General features: G+C 51.0%; 1 protein-coding gene across 1 annotated transcript; it reads right to left on the bottom strand.

Moving 5' to 3' along the window:
• Positions 1 to 6: 6 nt before the first annotated feature.
• Positions 7 to 11,434, bottom strand: WASF2 (WAS protein family, member 2; the record flags this gene model as incomplete). The annotated part of the gene is made up of 7 exons (XM_008942682.1): positions 11,280 to 11,434; positions 7,352 to 7,486; positions 6,705 to 6,858; positions 5,508 to 5,625; positions 4,250 to 4,380; positions 2,318 to 2,473; positions 7 to 147 (listed from the first exon to the last, which is right to left on the bottom strand). Coding segments are annotated over exons 1-7 (965 nt in total), but the record flags the coding sequence as incomplete, so codon positions are not given.
• Positions 11,435 to 18,019: the final 6,585 nt, after the last annotated feature.

Genomic DNA, 18,019 nt, shown 5'->3' with positions numbered 1-18,019 from the left:
GGAGGCGGTGCCGGAGGGGGAGCGAAGCCCGGCCGGGCTGCTGAGGGGGATCCGATCGGAGGAGCCGGCGGAGGGTGGCTGGGGCTAACCAGGCTGGATCGTTTGGTTCCTCCAGAACCAGAACCTCTTTGGTTGTCTGCAGGATAGCTGTAGGACCGAGGAGAGAGAGGAATAAAGGTGTTAGCTGTGAGGCCAGACTGGACTGCAGCACCTCGGTGTTAATGCCAGTCATGTGTGTTTGTTGCAGTCTAGACAAAAGAGTTCCAGCTTTCACTGGTGTTTCCATGAGACCTCACTCGTTGGGTTTAGTTCCCTCGCAGTGTTTCTCTTGGCCTATACCACCAGAAGAAGGGAAAGCTTCTGGGGACTGGCAGAAATGCTATCACCAGTCCCATCTCCCAGGCTGACAAGAACATGAGCCATCTCACCTCTCCTCCAGAGGCCAGGTGTCACGTCTGAGCTCAGAGCAGCCTCCTGGCTCAAGAGCTCCTGCAGCAACGCCAGCCACTGCCCCTCCACGCTGAGGTCAGGCTCCTGACATGCCAAGCAGGGACATTTACTGTGATAAATCACCCAAGGAGTGGTGGGTGTGCCAGGAAGGCATATGCTCTTAACACCTGCTAGGAACAGATCTCTCCACCGGATCCCGCGGCTCAGGGCTGGGGTGCAGCAGCCATGTCTCAGAGCTTGCCATGGGGAGTGGGAAGGAGGACATGGAAACCCAACGTGCTCCGAAGGAAAACACCAGTTCTGGAGTGACTAATTTCCCATTTCTGGAAGCTGTGTTATACCAGAGAAGGTAACTGCCTATAGGATGCTATGTACGTGCAAAGGAAGCCCTAAGTTGACAACTTCCACAATAAAACTTGAAACTGAGGTGCATCTGCCACAAAAATGTCACTGTTTTTCAACAATGCACAACGCTGATCCATGACAGGCTGCTGGAGATCAAACCTGGCTTCTGGGCTTCTTTAAAAACAACCACCAAAACAAAACCAGAGAGGGGAGATCTCTGTGGCTAGGCAGAGATCTAAGCAGCTGCGCAAGGCAGCATAAGCTTCCTCTGAAAGCTGGTTTCTGCTCTGCCCTAGAGGAACACGCTGCAGAGTGCAGTGCTTGGTCTCCCTGACACATCAGAAGAGCCTTTTCTGCAGCATTGCTGCCTTTGGATAAGGTGGAGACAAGCTAATGCAGTCCTGTCTATCAGACACTTCCTCCTGTTACTCTTGACTCTTTTACTGCCTTTAAAAAAAAAAACCCAGCTACTTTCTTGTTTCACCCATTGTGTCTTGAGCCACTGCTGGACCATAATTCTCATTTCTAGAGGTGGCTGGAAGTCACCATTTCATCTGATACAAAGCAGTTGCCCTGGTCTTGCACTGAAGTCTCTGGGAGGAAGTCAGCTCGTGTGCTCAAGGCCTTTCAATTTCACTACATCTACATCTTCAGTGCCCACATCACGGATTTGTCAAAGATTGCAGGGCAAATGGTGACAAAAGAAGGCAAAAGAAGCTGCTCTTTACAAAGCTCTACCAGGAACCTAAGTCCATATGCTCTGGAAAACCCATGGAATGAAGCCAGACCATTAAGGGTCTGGAGAGTGGCTAGAGAAGGGCACTGAAGCTGCGGAATGGTCTAGAGCCCAAGTGTGGGGAGGAGCAGCTGAGGGAGCTGGGGGTGCTGAGCCTGGAGCAAAGGAGGCTCAGGGGAGACCTTCTGGCTCTGCACAGCTCCTGACAGGAGCCTGGAGCCAGGTGGGGGTCAGGCTCTTCTCCTAAGGAACAAGGGACAGGACAAGAGGAACCAGCCTCAAGTTGCCCCAGGGGAGGTTTAGGTTAAATTTAGGAAAAATGTCTTCCCTGGAAGTGTTGTCAAGCCATAGACCAGCCTGCCCAGGGCAGTGGTGGAGTCCCCACCCCTGGAGGGGTTTCCAAGCTGTGGAGATGTGGTGTGAGGGACACGGGTCAGTGGGGACACGGCAGTGCTGGGGGGATGGTTGGACTCAGTGATCTTAAAGATCCAGCCAAAACAATTCCAGGATTAACCTTCCTAGAAAGCAATACAAACCTGCTCTAGCTCTCACCCAAGCTCATCCTCCCCTTCCATCCAGGAGTGACACTGGGTGTTGGGATTTCTGAAGCACTGCTGCCTGTGCTCCCCTCCCTGCCTGCAGCTGCACCTCCCCTCCAGACAGGAGCGTTCTGGTTCCCATACGACACCCGTTAGGAAGTTAGGCTGAACTATCTCAGCCTGTCTCCTGTCATCCTTTTACACCACCTCCTACTCCTCGGTGACAGCAGGGATCCCGTAGGCTTACCTAAATTCCACCGGGGGTGGAGGCAGGCTGTCATCTGGGAAGGAAGGAGGTGGTGGCACAATGGAGTCGCTCTGCGGCGGTGGCGGGTAGCAGCTCCCGTCCATGCTTTCGTTGGAACCGATGCTGCCGTTCTGATACACCATGTTAGCAGGGTACCTGAGTGACAGCAAGACAAGCTGTGTCTTTAAAGAGGTCAAGGTGATGTCTAAAAGTCATTGTCCCACTCAGTTCCAAGAGCTTTGCCTGCTGGAAGGGCTACAACAAACCGCGCGGCAGTGACAGTCAGCAAGTCGATGGATCAAACCTGTGTTAGAAGGGAGGTTGGAATGGAAGGCAGGACTTGCTTTTAGGTGGGACCTTATCAACCACCATAACAGGAGAGACAAAACTAAACCTTAAAGCAACATTTAAAAATGAGAATAAGTCTCTGTTTCTCGAAGTGTCCTATGTGAAGGACCATGGGCTGCTCTATTAGTTTGCTCGGCGTAATTCTTTGGCTATGACTTGCCCAGATGCTCCCACATTTGTTCACTGCTACCAGAACAGGATGAGTGGACACAACATATATGATTCCATGTACTTTAGTGAACAAGAAAATACAGGATCCCAGCATGGTGGGGTTGGGAGGGATCTCTGGAGATCATCTCATCCAACCCCCCTGCTCCAGCAGCTCACCCACAGCAGGGTGCCCAGGGTCACAGCCAGGCAGGTTTGGGATCTCTCCAGAGCAGGAGACTCCACAGCCTCTCTGGGCAGCTGCTCCAGGCTCTGCACCCTCACCCCAAAGAAGTTTCTCCTCCTGATCAGATGGAGCCTCTCAAGTTCCAGTTTGTGCCTGTTGCCCCTTGTCCTGTTTCTGGGCACCACTGAAAATTCCTTAACATTTGATTACATATAATAGTGTGTTTTGTCCAGTTTGGATTTGAAGGACTCCCAGTTACACTGGGTATCATCAGTGGCAAAAAAAAGAGGTACTCAAAAGATGCCAAAAAATAAGCTTGAGAACAGCGCATCACAAAGAACCCAGGAAAGACTGATGCTATTAAAGGCAAGTATCCAGAGCTGAAAAAGTACTGCAGGGAGAGGCCACCCTCACAGTCAACTTCCAACGAGCTCATTTTGCTGTGGGGTGGTGGAACAACCCCACTCTTGGGGGCTCTGGACCTCGAGTGAATTCAAACACACGAACACGCTCCCAGGAGAAAGGAGAGGAGCAAGAAAACGGTGCTGTTGTGCTGCTCGATTCCTCTGCTAGAAACCAAACCTGTTCTCCTATTAAACTAAAAGCAAGTTTTATTTTTAGCTGGAGAGTGTGATTTAAAGAGAGATTTTTCTTATATGAAAGGAAGCTGCGAGGAGCGAGCGAGGGAGCAATGCATTGTGGGGGATCCAGGCTGCTTCCAGCCTCGCTGGTGTCAAAAGTTAAATGAATTCCCAAGCCAGAAGTGCTAAAGAGGGATCTGCAGCTTGCAATACTCGGATGGGGACAGCCCCCGCTTGGAGTTGAGGGTGTGATTGTGAGGTGTAACAGAGCAGTGCCACAGTCCCACCGAGGTGGCACCCAGGGGCTAGCTGTGACGGGAAGGGCATCGATGCCACGGGGTCGGGAGCCAAAGCTCCCGACACCCCTGCGCCCACGAGACAGGCAGGCCCGCGCAGCCCCGGCGCCCACGAGACGGCCAGCCACGAGCAGCCTCGCTGCTGAAGCTGTTCCTGCCACCTTGTTCCAAGTGTGTAGCTCCCTGATTTCTTTAGCAAATTCCAAATCAGCAGACGGATTTACTTTGGAGGATCTGATTAGCGGCGGTATCGATCGGCGCCAGCGCGGCAGATCTGGAGGAGCTGCAGGGCAGGGTGAACTGCATCACAATCGCCACCGCCCGCCCGCTCCCCCTCGCCAGGGAGCTGACAGGGAGCCCCAGACTTGCTTACCCAGCAGGACCCTGTTTGTCCTTTGACTCAACAAATTCTTGTCCCATTTTCAGCTTCTCCCACTCCTCTTTCCGGGTTTTGATTTTCCGCGGGTTCACGTTGCCTCGGTTGGGATTCTCCTTTTTCTCTTTCTAAGGGAGGAGGAATCAAACAGAAACCTTATTGTGCTTTAAACTCACTGGGAATAGGGAGGGACAGGACAGACCTGTAGCACTTTCACAAAGACACACTCTCAAAGAGGGCCAGGATTTTTAATTTACATTCCTGATCTCTGCAAGCTCCAAAGATCTCCCATACAGAGAAGCTGGAGCACAGATAGCATTAAAAAAAAAGAGAGACACTATCACATTCCCCCAGGGCAGATGCCATCACTGCTCCCTGCCATGACCACCCTGATGGCACAGTGAAAGCTCACTTTCCCACATCAGTCCAGTTTTTGTCTTCTGGGGCAAGACTGCCAAGTCACACCAGCACCTTGGGCTGGTGCTGAGTGCTTTGGGGTGCAATACAGACCCTAGCCCACAAACTTCTGGGCTTTGGCTGGCCTCACACTGTATTCTAATGTGCCCTAAATCTCTCCTTTGTTACTTTGATTGAAAAAAAATCACGATCTGTTTTGATACTTAATACTCCAGTTGCTCAAAAGGCAAATAAAGTATGCTCAAATGGAATATTTAAGTTGCAGTGAACATGGGTCCGAATCCCCAGGCAACTAAACCAGGAACTCTACCTGGCATTTTCAGCTAAATGGTTTTGTTAAGCCTCCCTCTTGCCCTGGATTTAACACCAGGGCCTGCTTTTGCACTCCTGAAGGGACTTTTTCTCCTTTCTTCACTCTTCCACAGTGGAACTTATTCCCCCACTCAGGACATGGTGGTGCTGGGCAGTGGGATTTGTGCTGCTTCAACATTGAACAGACCCCTCTGCAACATCAGAAGCAGAGAAAAGACTCCAACACAACTCTCTCCCCTGCTGACTGCACCAGCACGATGTTTGAGGACTACAAATGAAGCCATTATAACCATACAAAGACGATGGCATTTGGAAAAACAGATTAAGGGTATCTTTGTTTTCTTTTTTTAATTAACAAGGATGAGAGTAAAGCAGATAAAAACTTTACTGAATTGATCCCTGAAGAGTTTAATAGAGCAACCCTGAATTTTGGATAACAACTTTGGAGTCCAGGATTTATTAACACTTCCCTCCTTCTGCTCTTCCCCAACATGCCTTTGTTGGCAGAGATCTCCCATTTCCTCACCCTGTGTTTCCGCTTCTCTTTCATAATATCCTTGGTGTCCTGAAGCATCTTCTCCTTCCAAAGGTCAAAGAAATAGGAAGGATCTGTGTAGAATTTAAGTGCCTCTTTGCCATCATCCCTAGAACAGGGAAGGAGGAAAACACAATCAAGGCCCAAGCTATGCAATTGTTTGAAGCCCAAAGAAAACACAGCCCTTGATGACAGTTAAAATTTGCAGTGAGAAGGTTGAACATGCTGCTGTCACCTCTGTCCCCCATTCCAGAACCATCTGTGGACCCACAGCCTCCCTCCTCCCCTCTCCTGCCTCTCCCCCTCACACACACTCTCCATCGCTTGGCACCTGAGGAGCTCAACCGCTCCCAGCAATCCCCAGGAGAGCAGCAGGTCTCCAACTCCCACTTGTTTGTGTTGTATTTCTGGTGCAAAAAAAAAAAACCAACCAACCCAAACCCTCTCCAGCTCAGGAACCCTAAATCAGACCAGCAGCGTCCTTGAAACTCATGAGCGAGCAGAGACACACACACTCTCCTCCTACTTTGCAGTGCAGCCGCGTCTGGCAGAAGACAGCTGCCTCCAGCTATCTGTAATTACTTTTTACCTGTTCAAAAGATATTTATGGATGTGGGCTAAGTCTCTGTATTCTGACCCCCTTTTACTCCCACCACCCACAAGATGAAATCAGAGCGGCAGAACCGGTTCCGCAGTCAGCGGAAGGTCACGTCGGAGGGCTCAGACCAGGCACAGGAGGCCACAGAAAGCATCTCCAGAGCTACAGGAGCCTGCTGGACCCACCTGGGTGAGAGCCATTTACAGATGTATGCTCTGCAGTTTGCGCTGTGGCTTTCTGGAAAGGAGCCACAGGGCTACAGAGAAGCACAAGAAAAATGCATCATCTGCACAACACCAAGCATTGTTTATGCAGTGCTGGCCAAGCCTTGCCCCAAGGCAGTCACAAAAGCGACAGCAGGTAACCAAATATATAATTTTCTAGCTACACTCATTTGTACAGCCCCAAAAGCAAAGTTTCACGTAAGGGATGGAGATTTCCTGGTGGATCTCAGTTTAGCAACTCAATTTTCCATTGGAAACGGCTGCTTCCATACAGCACAGGATGGGAAATTACCTCCTTGGTGGGCTGGGAAGAAGAGGTGCTCCTCCAAGGAGGAGCAAGGGGCCACGAAGGTCTTGCAGCCATACCTGTATGGTGAGAGAATGTTGAGAGGTGGAGGAGTATTGCAGGTCCTATAGGTTTCAAGGACAGGCACGGGCAGAGAATCTCTGTCAAAGAGCTTCTGGTCCTGAGTAGTGGAGCTTTTGAAGGCCTTCCTGGTGTTAATGCCTTGCAGGGAGACTGTAAGAAAGAGGAGAGAGCAAGTGAAGAACAGCTTGACCCAGGGCAGTGACACTGAAGATCAAGTAGCGAACATCTGATTTCGGTTGGAGTTCTTGGCATGCTTAGCACTTCTTAAGGTCAGGTTCCTTTTCCCACAGACCTCTTGGGAAGCCCAGCAAATCTCAGAGCGTGCCGTGCCAAGATCCACTGCTGTACAGACAGGGCTCTCGTGAGGGTTGCCGATGGGATTCTGAACCCCTGCGACCAAGACTCCAGAACTGCACCACTACCAAACTGCTGAGAAGGGAGTTTCTGCGTGGGGACTTGCTAACAGGCAAATTCAGACTCAGCCAGAGAGGCTGTCCACACGAGCAGCACGGAGGGGAGGAAATGGTCTCTCTTAGTCCAAGAGAAGCCGTTCCAACGCCCACCGCAGCGTCAGGCTCGTTTCATGGCCGTGACCCAGCCAAGCTGACTCAGTGAGAACCTTCCCTGCACTCCCCTCCGTTACCTTCTTCCTCTTTGGGATCCAGCTGAGTGACTTTGACTTGCAGGCGGTCAACTCTCTCGACTAGAACGCTCATCCGAGAGGCAAAGGTGTTGGCTTGGGTAAATAACTCTCCAAATATGTCTTCTGCAAATTTACCTGGAATATTAAAGTGTCTGCATTACCCTCTTGAGGCTGTATTCGGCCTCCCAGCTTGTTTTCTTGAAGAAAGGAGAAAGAAAAGAAAGGACAAAAGATGCTTCTTTTCAAGCTTGTCAGGGTTGAGCTTAACATCCAGGAGGAAAACGCTCTGTTCCACCAAAACCTGACATTTCCAAGGGATCTTTAAGTAATACAGAAACTATCAAGACATACTTCCAAGCCATTATTAAAGGAATGAGATAAAGAGGGCTGACAACACCATACAGGTCTGAATCGGGATGGCTCTGTGGATCCTTTGAGATCTCTGCTCTTCTGTTTATTAGACAAGCAAATACAGTTAGATCTGTATTGCTCTGGAGAATCTCAAAGGCTCCCAGTCTCCAGCAGATCTACCTCTGAGGTAACAGGCACATATTTACAAGCTCAAAGAGCTCTGCAACTAGAAAGCAACCCCAGTCCTTGATCGTGAAGCCTGAGCTTCAACCACAGACGAAAGCACTGACCCTTTTGTTCCTTCAGGTGGCAGTGTCTGAAAAATTGATGCATTCACGTTTATTCTAACTCAAAACCAAAGGGGAACTTCTCCAACGGGGATATTCTCTCAGCAACAGCTTGGATTGCCCAGTGGGCTGCTCTGACAAACATCATCCGCCGCAGTTTGGGCTGCGACAGTGCCTAGGGGCTTGGATCAGGAGCTCGCTGCACCACTTAGAAGCATAACAAAAGGATGTCCTCTGTCCTCAAGAGTTTAAAATCTACCCGTGCAACAAGAGCTGACCACAGGTAGAGATGGGAGAAGGAGAAGAAACCCAAGAACTTAGATTGAGTGCTGTCTTTTTGTCCTGCTCACAGGCAGAACTCAAGCCAGGGAGCTCGAACCACCACGCTGAGGACAGCGCTGATCAGAACAGACTTGGCACTGAGAGCAGACACAGGCCCGTGGAGTTCCCAGTGATGGGAAACATTTCCAGCCACGGCTGTTGAATACAAGGCTGCTCCCAATAAGCAGTCTGGTTTTGAAGCGCATCATCATATGGTCAACAGTTTGTTCTGGAATCTGTTACTCCTCAAGATCCTCTCCGACATTCAGGAAAGGATAACCAGCTGGAAGTCTAACTTTAACAGCAGTTTTGGAAAATCTGGTTGTCTGCAATGAGTCACTTCAAAAAGACCTTCCACAAGGCATCCCCCAAAGCCCAGTTGCACAAAGACCTTCAGCTGTCTGAAGGGACATATCAGCTCCTTGTCGATACTCCTGGGCAGTTCTCCTCCTGCTGCCAAGTACAGGGAACCAGCCAGGTTAAAAATCAACCTCCTCCGCCCCTCTGGTGGCAGTGCCAGCTTCAAGTGTTTGCAGAAAGCAAGCACTGGATGTTAACTTCAACTGACCTCCTCCTTCCACTCTCCTAGACAACGTGCATTCCATGAACAAGCTCAATCAGCTCTCCTCAAACTCACAAGAGGGATTTTGTTTCTGGAGACCTAAGGGCCAGGTAGCTCTTGCTACAGCCAGGTTTCCAGGACCCTCCACCACAAGACCATCTTTCCTGCTTGACCAAAGTGGGTGAACGTTTATCTTTGGGAAAATTTGACACTTCCCAGCAACAGTTAAATAAAAAAAAGAACAAAAGTTGTAATTTGGTTTCTCTTTTAATGAGAACTGAAATGAATTTCTGAATTTCACAAGGAACTGCAACAAGCACCAGGGAAAAATAAAAGTCTTTGGTTTCTAATACTGAGGAGTGTTTCAAGTATAAAATAGAGACAGTATTGTATATATGGGTCTTGACCCTGGCTGGTCTGAATTCCCTTGCCTGGGTAAATGCACCTGTACAGAGTCACCACCCAGCATCTCACAGCCCTCTCCGTGTTCCACAAACACTTTTAGACGGGGTAAGGCAAGAGATTAATTTTTTGGTTTAGTTACTTTGACTGCAAAAGTGCAGCTTACAATCAGAATTATCTTTGTCATGCACTGGCAGGAAGACAGACGGCGTGATTTAATAGGTCTTTCCATCTTTAGCTCGTGGATTCTGTAAAAATCACACAGAAACGCGCAGTCGACTTATACAAAGTGCTACCAGCTGTGATAGTAACGAAGGGTAAACTCACTGGAATATGAAAGTTTGACAAGATTTATGTTTGCATCTTTGTAAAGAGACTGTGGTGCACCAGGCATGGCTGATTATTCACTTGACAGGGCTGTCACAGCCTACTGAACCTGCTTTACGTCCCTGTAATAGTCAACGGACGAGGAAGGAGCGGATTTATTTTTCAGAAGTAAAGAGCAGCAAAGGAGGGGGGTCAGAGTTTGGTCATTTGGGCACGAGCGTTCTGCAGTACTCAGTCTAAATATTGCTTCATTTCAAATCCTGCTGGCACTCGACATTCCCTCCCCACCTGCCTCGCCCCCCTCGTGTGAAGCACGCGAGCGGCAGCAGAGCCACCTCTCCGGGCTGTCCCTCCAGCTCTCCTGGAGGTATCTGCCATTGGTCCGGCAGCACGCGCCTCCCTCCAGCGTCGCCGGCGAGGCTCCCAGGGCCCCCTCCCCATGGAGGAACCAGGCTGCAGTTTGGCTTCCAGCACTTCACCCTCTGCAGGAGCAGGGGAGGTGGGAGCAGCGCAGAGCAGGGTGAACGCGGAGGATCTCGGCGCGGCTCTGTCACGCCAACCCGCTGCGTGCCTTTGGACTGGGATTAGCTTTCTCTGCAGCTGAGATTTGCGGCTTTACTGCCTCCCTCCTCATCGCTTCACATGCACGAGGTGGATTTTACTCACACTCCACGACCACCTTGGCTACAAGACCTAACAAATGAACAGTGAGGGCCAGTTGAACGCGAGCGGAGAGCCTGGGCTCGCCCGCACGGTGACATTCTGACAGCCCAACAGAATGTGACACTGATGGGCAGCAAACACAGGCCCAGGCTTCAGCGGCAGGCCCGGCCTTCTCTGTGGAAAGAGACTGTACCCAAACTTCCCCTGCCACATCCGTGCCATGGTGGAAGACGGGGGGCTCTGCAACGCGAGCAAAGGTGCTTGCAGGCACTACAAAGAAGCCAAACCATATATTAACCTGATTCACCAAGTCTTGCTTCAAGGGCAGAGGTGGCTCATCAGAATCCAGAGCACTTCAACAGAGTAAGGAGTCATCCTGGAGAGACCACAACCAACTCTTCGTTTCTCCCATGGCATGCAGACCCACGTTTTCTTTCCAGCCTTCACTAGCCAGCCCACTGGAGAGCCAAGCCAGGCATGGCTGTGGCTCATGGGGTGAGGCAGCCCCAAAGCCCCAACACTCCAGAGTCCCTCCAACTGGGGACTTTGGGTCTCACAACGCAACAAACAGCGGAGGCAAAGAGGCGGCTTCTGCGTGCACGCTTTAATCATCTCTCATTAAAACTAAGACTACTGCCACCGCGCAGATTCCACACAGTCAAGCTCCATTTAGTGGCGCGTGCAATTAGAGGCACATTCTCTGACACAAGATCCTGGCTGCTCCCATTTTACAAGCCTGAGTTGTGCTCCATCCTTCCATCTGCAGTTTCGCTGCAGCCTCTCACACAGGCGCACGCATCCACGCGCACACGCCCCCCTCCCCATTTTTCTCTTCCATAGGAAAGCAGTGGGACCAGGGATATGAAATTAGCATCAGATTTCTTTAGGAAAACATTTTAGCATTACCCAGGGAAGGCAGATGGGGGAGAAATAGGAACACGAGAGTCGAAAGGGAGCTAAATAAAGAGCACGAGCGACTCCTGAGGGCAACGCGCAGGCTCGCCATGGTACTCACTCAGGCTGCCCAGCTGTCGAATGACATTTGCCAGGGTGATGTTGGTCATGCATTCCAGCTCGCTTCGAACGCTAGGCAACGTCTGACGGCACAGGTGCCTTGGCTCAATGTTCCTCGTTACTAACGGCATGGTGGACCTGCTTCAGGCACTGTTCTGAAAGATGAAAAACAACCCAAAAAAGAAACAGGAAAGGATTACTCAACCGCAAATTCCAGGCACACCAGAGCCATGGTGTTCGTTTTTCCTGCTCTCAAATGGCTTTATTTATAAGCCTTCTTTCCCCCCCCTTCCCCACCCTTATAGAACTGGTTCATCAGAAATAAAGATCCTGCTGTTCTGTGACTTGCAGTGACAGCGGAGCCCCGCCAGCTCAGGTACAGAGGCAGAGATGGAAAGCTACACATCTTCGCCCACACGCGAGGTGCTGCTGGCATCGCCGCGGCCGTTGTTCCCTTCCTCCCCCTCCGCCGCCCCTCAGCAGCCTCCTTCCTCCCGCACAGCCTCTCTGGCGACTCTCACAAGCTCTTCTCAAACGTTTTGAACTTGCAATCAATGGGTCTGCTTCAACCGAGGGGATGAAGAGGGGAGATGTTAAAAAGAAAAACCCAACAAAAACCATAAAGCAAATCGGCTTCTTCCAGCACCCCAAAGCATTCGCAGCGCCTCTCCCCAGAGCAGCACAGCCAGGACTCTCTTGAAACAACAGGAAGGGCTTGCAGCTGACCAGGAAACTTTCTGGTGACTGTTCCTTATCCTGCAGGCTGCACCCCTCTTCCCTTGGGAAATCCCCCGGGGCCCACGTTTACACTGGACCATTGTTTTCCTGCTACAGCAGTTGAACGTTGAGGGAGCTCTAATCAGGATGCAGCGCTAGAGCGTGCTCAGAGAGAAGTCAAGATTGATTGTACTACAGTCAGGACAAACTTCCAGTTCTTCACAAAAGAAAAAACCACATAAACGTCCGGAAGTTATGTTTTGGACAGAAAAATGCTTTTATGTGCAGGTCAATGCCTTGAACCAACAAAAATCTCCCTTGCTAACGGTGGAGCGACGAAGGGCTCCCTGGCAGCTCATCCACCTCCAAGAGAGGAGGAAACTTGGGTAAACAGAGCAGGGAGCACCATACACGCCTGAAATCTTTAAGACTACGTGAAAGCAAATACATCCCAACTTCTTGATTAATTTAGAAGGGGAAAGAATCACTTTTCTAGGTCAGCTGAGGAAGAACCCAAGAGAAGCAGCCAGCTCCCATGTGATAGGCATGCTGATCTGCTTGGGCTGGGTGTAAAAATAAAACAGGAAGCTAACAGCTTGGGGAACATGGCTTCCTGTCACCACCAGCAAAAACCCAAGAACCATAAAAAATCAGCTGTTTGCTCTTGACTTTGAGCCACCCTTTGATAGTCTCTGTGGCAGCTGGCAGCTTATCTTTGAGGTCCAGGAGTCCTTCCTGGATGCTTTTCTATCAGGGTGTTAAGAGGAAGAAGTGGGCATTATCCCTCCTAATTACCTCACAAGCCAGATTTTGAATTGCTAAATTTGACCCATTAAGGCAGAGGAGTTCAAGAGCAGCAGCACACAGGCTATCTCCCAGACAAGCAGATGCAGGTTGCCATTTTGCAACACCTCTACACCAGGGGTTTCGTGTGCTCGTCCCCCCAACGAGGACAGGCTCCCCAAAACCTGGAGAGGGGAGCGACACCTCGAAGGGTCCTCAAAAGGGGGAGTGAGAGCTGCATCCAAACAAACAAAAGCAGAGGCTCTCAGAGAGCTGAAGCTCATGTTGTTCTTCCCTGTGTCCAAGGGCTGCAGCAGCCATCGGTAACTGCTGGGATATTTAAAGAACAGGGTGAACTAAGGAAGGACTCTGACCTTCGCTTCGAAACACCCCGTGTTTTATTGATTACAGCCCAAGCCCTACAATCTTTTGTCAGCTTTAGCGCTTTATGCCAGACAAACTTTCCCAGCTCCCCCCAGACTGCAGTCTGCACCAACAAGCAGCTCTCATAAACAAGGCAGCATTTGCAGGCTGCCTGCATCGAGCTTCTCGCCGGTGCGTCCCCAGGGCTCGGCCAGGGAGCACACGCCGTGGGATCTGCAGAGCCAGGGTGGACACAGCCCAGCCACCAAACCCGGCTGGAAACCTTCCAAGGGGCAGGACAGACAGAAGGAAAATGGCAAGAGGGAAAAAGGAGCCTGTGAGGGGGAAGAGATGGGAGCATGCCTGTATAAAAAGAGACCAAACACCCCCAAGATGAGAGGTGTGCCAGGGCGGATGGACGCCTAGCACTCATCGCTGTAAGTATGGGAAGAACAGGGCAGAAAATGGAGCAGTGCCCCAAATACAACTAAACAAAGGCTCAGAATATAAAGCCCTGAGGACTGGTTTCCTTCCCTCAAGGGTTGTCCAGGGCTGTGCCAGGCTGCCCAGGGCAGTGGTGGAGTCCCCACCCCTGGAGGGGTTTCCAAGCCGTGGAGATGTGGTGTGAGGGACACGGGGCAGTGGGGACCTGGCAGTGCTGGGGGATGGTTGGACTCCATGATCTCAAAGGTCTCTTCTGACCAAAACCATTCTGTGATTCTATGTTGTTTCCCCTGAAAGTGTTGGCCTTCCAAGCATATGTGCTGAAACTAAAAGCAATGAGTAGTGGTGAAAGTTGCATTTTTATTTTTAAAGAAAAATAACAAAGGTACAGCACATGGACAGTACAAATTTGCACCAGTGCAAGACAACAGAGATAAGGGCTAAGAAAAACCCTCCCTTTATAGCCAGGCTCATCCTGCCAGCCACCCCCACCCTCCCAGCACAGCCTGCCACACTCTGCTGCAGAACCAAGAGTTTCACCCTCGTGATTGCTACGCCAGCCCTCCTCATCCTCGTCCCTCCCTGTCCCCAGGGAGTACAGCAGCACTTCTCCTTCCCAAGGCAACAGGGACGGCCCCACTGCTGCTCCTAAAAGCAGCCAGGAGCCAGCAAAGAACATAAAAGAAGAGATTAACTCCGTGGAACACCGGAGACAGGGAGGCACAGAGGACAGGACGGGCTGGGGACAGCCACCCCTCTGCTCTGGCAGCAGCCTCTGGGATAAGGGGCCTTTTAAAGCAACATTTCCTCTCCTCTGAGCGGAAGGCCAAGGAGCTTCAAGGTTTCAGATGTTTTTGCAGGGTGGAGGCAGGCAGATAGGAAATCTGGGACCCACAACCAGAGCTCGGTGCCAGCATTAGAGAAAAGGGCAGTCAAGGTCCCCACTTTGCTGTTAGACCTCATTTGTCCCTGTGAGCCTTTGGAGGGTAGGTACAGAGATACCAGCTAATGGGCTCCTGTAAAACCTTCATGCCTCATGAGTAGGTGGGACAAAGATTAATAGTCTGGATTGGAAAACAAGCAGTGGATTTCGAAAGCAGGAGTCAGGAGGGGCTGAAAATCAAGTGTGGGGAAGGGACAAGGTGTGAGAACAGAGGGAGAAGGAGGAAGCAAAACAGCACAAGGCACAGAGGTGGGGGCAGGGAGGAGAGACAGTAAATGAAACAAGGAAGGGACAGACTTAAAAAAGCTTTCCAGGAGGCTCTTGCTTTTAGTCTTGAAGAGAGTAATTAGGAAGCTGATTGACAGCATGCTACCAGCAAGGGCCATCCAGAACTGCTTTACTTTTGGTGGTCAAGGCATGACAGCACAGCAGTTTTCCAGCCCAGCTAGCCAGGGTGGCCATCAGGCATTAGTCACTGTCACGTAACTGCCGCGGACCGTGAGCTAGAACTAAATCCTACCATTCAGAAGTGAGTCAAGTGAATTGTGAGGCCAAAAATCCTTATCTATCTGGCAAAGATAAGCGCTTCCAATGCTTATTAATGTTGAAAATGAGATTTGTTTCAGTAGCAGAGTTTGGGGTGCATACGCTGGCTTTAAGAAGCACAGAATCGTTTTGGTTGGAAGAGACCTTTAAGGTCACCAAATTCAACCACTGCCCCAGCACTGCCCCATGTCCCTCACACCACATCTCCACAGCCTGGAAACCCCTCCAGGGGTGGGGGCCCCACCACTGCCCTGGGCAGCCTGGCACAGCCCTGGGCAACCCCCCAGGGGAAAACCCTCCGCTGGGGAAACTTCAGCCTATTGCCTCTTGTCCTTTCCCTGGTTCCTTAGGAGAAAAGACCAACCCCCACCTGGCTCCAGCCTTCTGTCAGGAGCTCTGCAGAGCCGGAAGGTCTCCCCTGAGCCTCCGTTCCTCCAGGCTCAGCACCCCCAGCTCCCTCAGCTGCTCCTCCCCACACTTGGGCTCTAGACCCTTCCCCAGCAGCTTCGTTGCCCTTTTCTGGCCACACTCCAGCCCCTCAAGGTCCTTCTTGGAGTGAGAGGCCTTAAAACTGGACCCCAGATTCAAGGTGAATATTCAAGAAGCTGCCAAGAACAGCATGTCATGGGCACAGAAGCCCTGCCCTGATCCTGCTGTAACAGGAGAGGAGATCAAGTATGTTAACAGTAACAGGAAACTGCCTCCAAGAAACAGAAAACTCTCTGCAACAGATTTCTAATGAATATGTAAAAAAAAAAAAAAAGGCATCAAACTGAAGCACAGCGCTCACAATGGGAGAAGTGAAGTGATCTTTGGTGGCTGCAGAGCCCCGCCGGCGGGGAGTTTTTTGAGGCCGAAGCCGCTCGCAAGCCAAATCCACAAGCCCTGCTGCATCCACTGACCTTCAAAACACTCATCCTCCCGACCACTGTCCTTCACCCCTTCTTCAAAACACCAAGTGAGGGTGTTTGTTAAGGCAACAAACTATTTTTTTCTCTCCCAGTTGATTCTGAACCTTCCTACCTGCTCACGACAAGCGTTCCCTCCCAGGTCTCCAAGTCACGGCTTGAACCAAAGGAGGCCCCAAGCCTTGTTATGACGGCAGTGACTAAAAGCCAAACCATCCAGAGCCCAGCTTCGCCCGCAGCTCTCTTCCCCTTGCCTCCCAGCTGCCCCACCTCCAGCTGGGCATTGCCAGAATTCTTCATAATTTCCCCTCTCCCAAAACGCTTACGCACGCGTGGCCGAGCCTCGGCCCAGCTCTGGCCCAGGAAATGTTTGCTGAGCAGGACAAAAGCCCTGGAAGCTGAGCTCACTGCTCCTGCATTCCTGTCGCTCTTCCAGGCACAACTGGCACCTCTTTCCCAGGATTCTCGGGGTCACCCTTGCTCACTGCACACACGGTGGTCTCGGACGCCTTGTGTTTCTCCAGTGAAGCAGGATCTGTGTGTAGTGGTTCTTCACGAGGCTGCTGACCTGACACCCCTCCTCTCCCTCAGCACCTTGCTCAATGGTTTTTAAGCAGATTCTGACTTTGGCAATTATTTCATATAATTATAGAATGGGTTGAGCCACCTCTGCCATGGGCAGGGACACCTCCCACTAGACCGGGTTGCTCAAAGCCCCATCCAACCTTGAACACACCCAGTGATGGAACATCCACAGCTTCCCTGGGCAACCTCTTCCAGTGTCTCCCACCCTCAGAGTGAAGAATTCCTTCCTAATTTCTAATCTAAATCTCCTCTCTTCCAGTTTGAAAACATTACCCCTCATCTTATGACCACAAATCCTTGTAAAAAGTCCCCCCCAGCTTTCTTGTAGGCCCCTTCAGATACTGAAAGGCCATCAGAAGGTCTCCCTGGAGCCTTCTCTTCTCCAGGCTGAACAACCCCAACTCTCTCAGACTGGCCTCACAGCAGAGGTGTTCTGGCCTTTGCAGCATCTCTGTGGCCCCTTCTGGCCCCACTCCAAGTACACACCATTTCTGGGAATACTTTTGGGGCACTGGGGAACAAGCGTGGCATGACACAAGCCTGCAAAGGGGGGAAAAAAATAAAGGCAACTTGCAACTTCTGCCTTTCTGAATCCAGCCCCTTGGAGCGAAGCAGGAGGTAAGTTCAAGCTAAGCGTGCTCCTCTCAGATTTGTTATCAGCAAGTCATCGACCGCTCTCCCCATGAGCTCTGCTGCAGCAGATCACTCAGGAATCCCAGTCCTGGATTAGCATCAAGTACAATCAGTTTGTTTTAACCAAGAACTGCCAGTCTATAAACCCCTCGCACGAAGCTGCGTCTTATTGACTATTTTTAATAAACAGGGCTGGCACAGTGAAATTGGGCAATTGTTACAAATAATAAGAGAAAGACTTTGATTCCAAGTGCTGAGGAGCAACGCAGGGATGTTTTAGGATGGAATAGTTGTTTCCCAACGCGAGCTCTGTCAACTGAAAACAGCAACTCAGAGCAAATCCTCCTTAACAAGCAGTTTGGAGCCGAGTAGAGAACAGGAACGGCACTGCACAGTGAGAAAGGAACCAGCCAGGGTGGGGTGGGTTTTTGTGGAGCAGGCAGAGAGCAGAGTCACCACGGCTGTGCTGAGGAGCAGGCAGGGCTGTGAGGTGAGCTCCATGCCCCCAGCAGGCACAAAGAGCTGTGGATAACGGTGGGGTTGGAGGGGAGAGCTGGCAAGGAGCTGCTGGCTGGTATCTGCCCAGTTAGCATAGCGTTACTGGGAGTCACCTGGGTAATTCCCCACTCGACGTGACACACAACCTCTTAGATCAGGGACCATCTGCAAATAAATCTGGACCCCAGCAGCGAGATCATCTGTCATAGTGTCTGGTGTAGCACAAAGCACCTAAAGGAGGACAGGGCGTGTTTTTGGGGAAGGGGGAGGGAAATGAGGCTTGATTTTCAAGTACGTCGGGGTGACCGATCGCCCTGCCCT

The sequence above is a fragment of the Merops nubicus genome, unplaced genomic scaffold (assembly GCF_000691845.1).
Source record: "Merops nubicus isolate BGI_N331 unplaced genomic scaffold, ASM69184v1 scaffold20236, whole genome shotgun sequence".
In the NCBI taxonomy this organism is placed as follows: Eukaryota; Metazoa; Chordata; class Aves; order Coraciiformes; family Meropidae; genus Merops; species Merops nubicus.
This window is presented reverse-complemented; position numbering and strand designations above follow the sequence as displayed.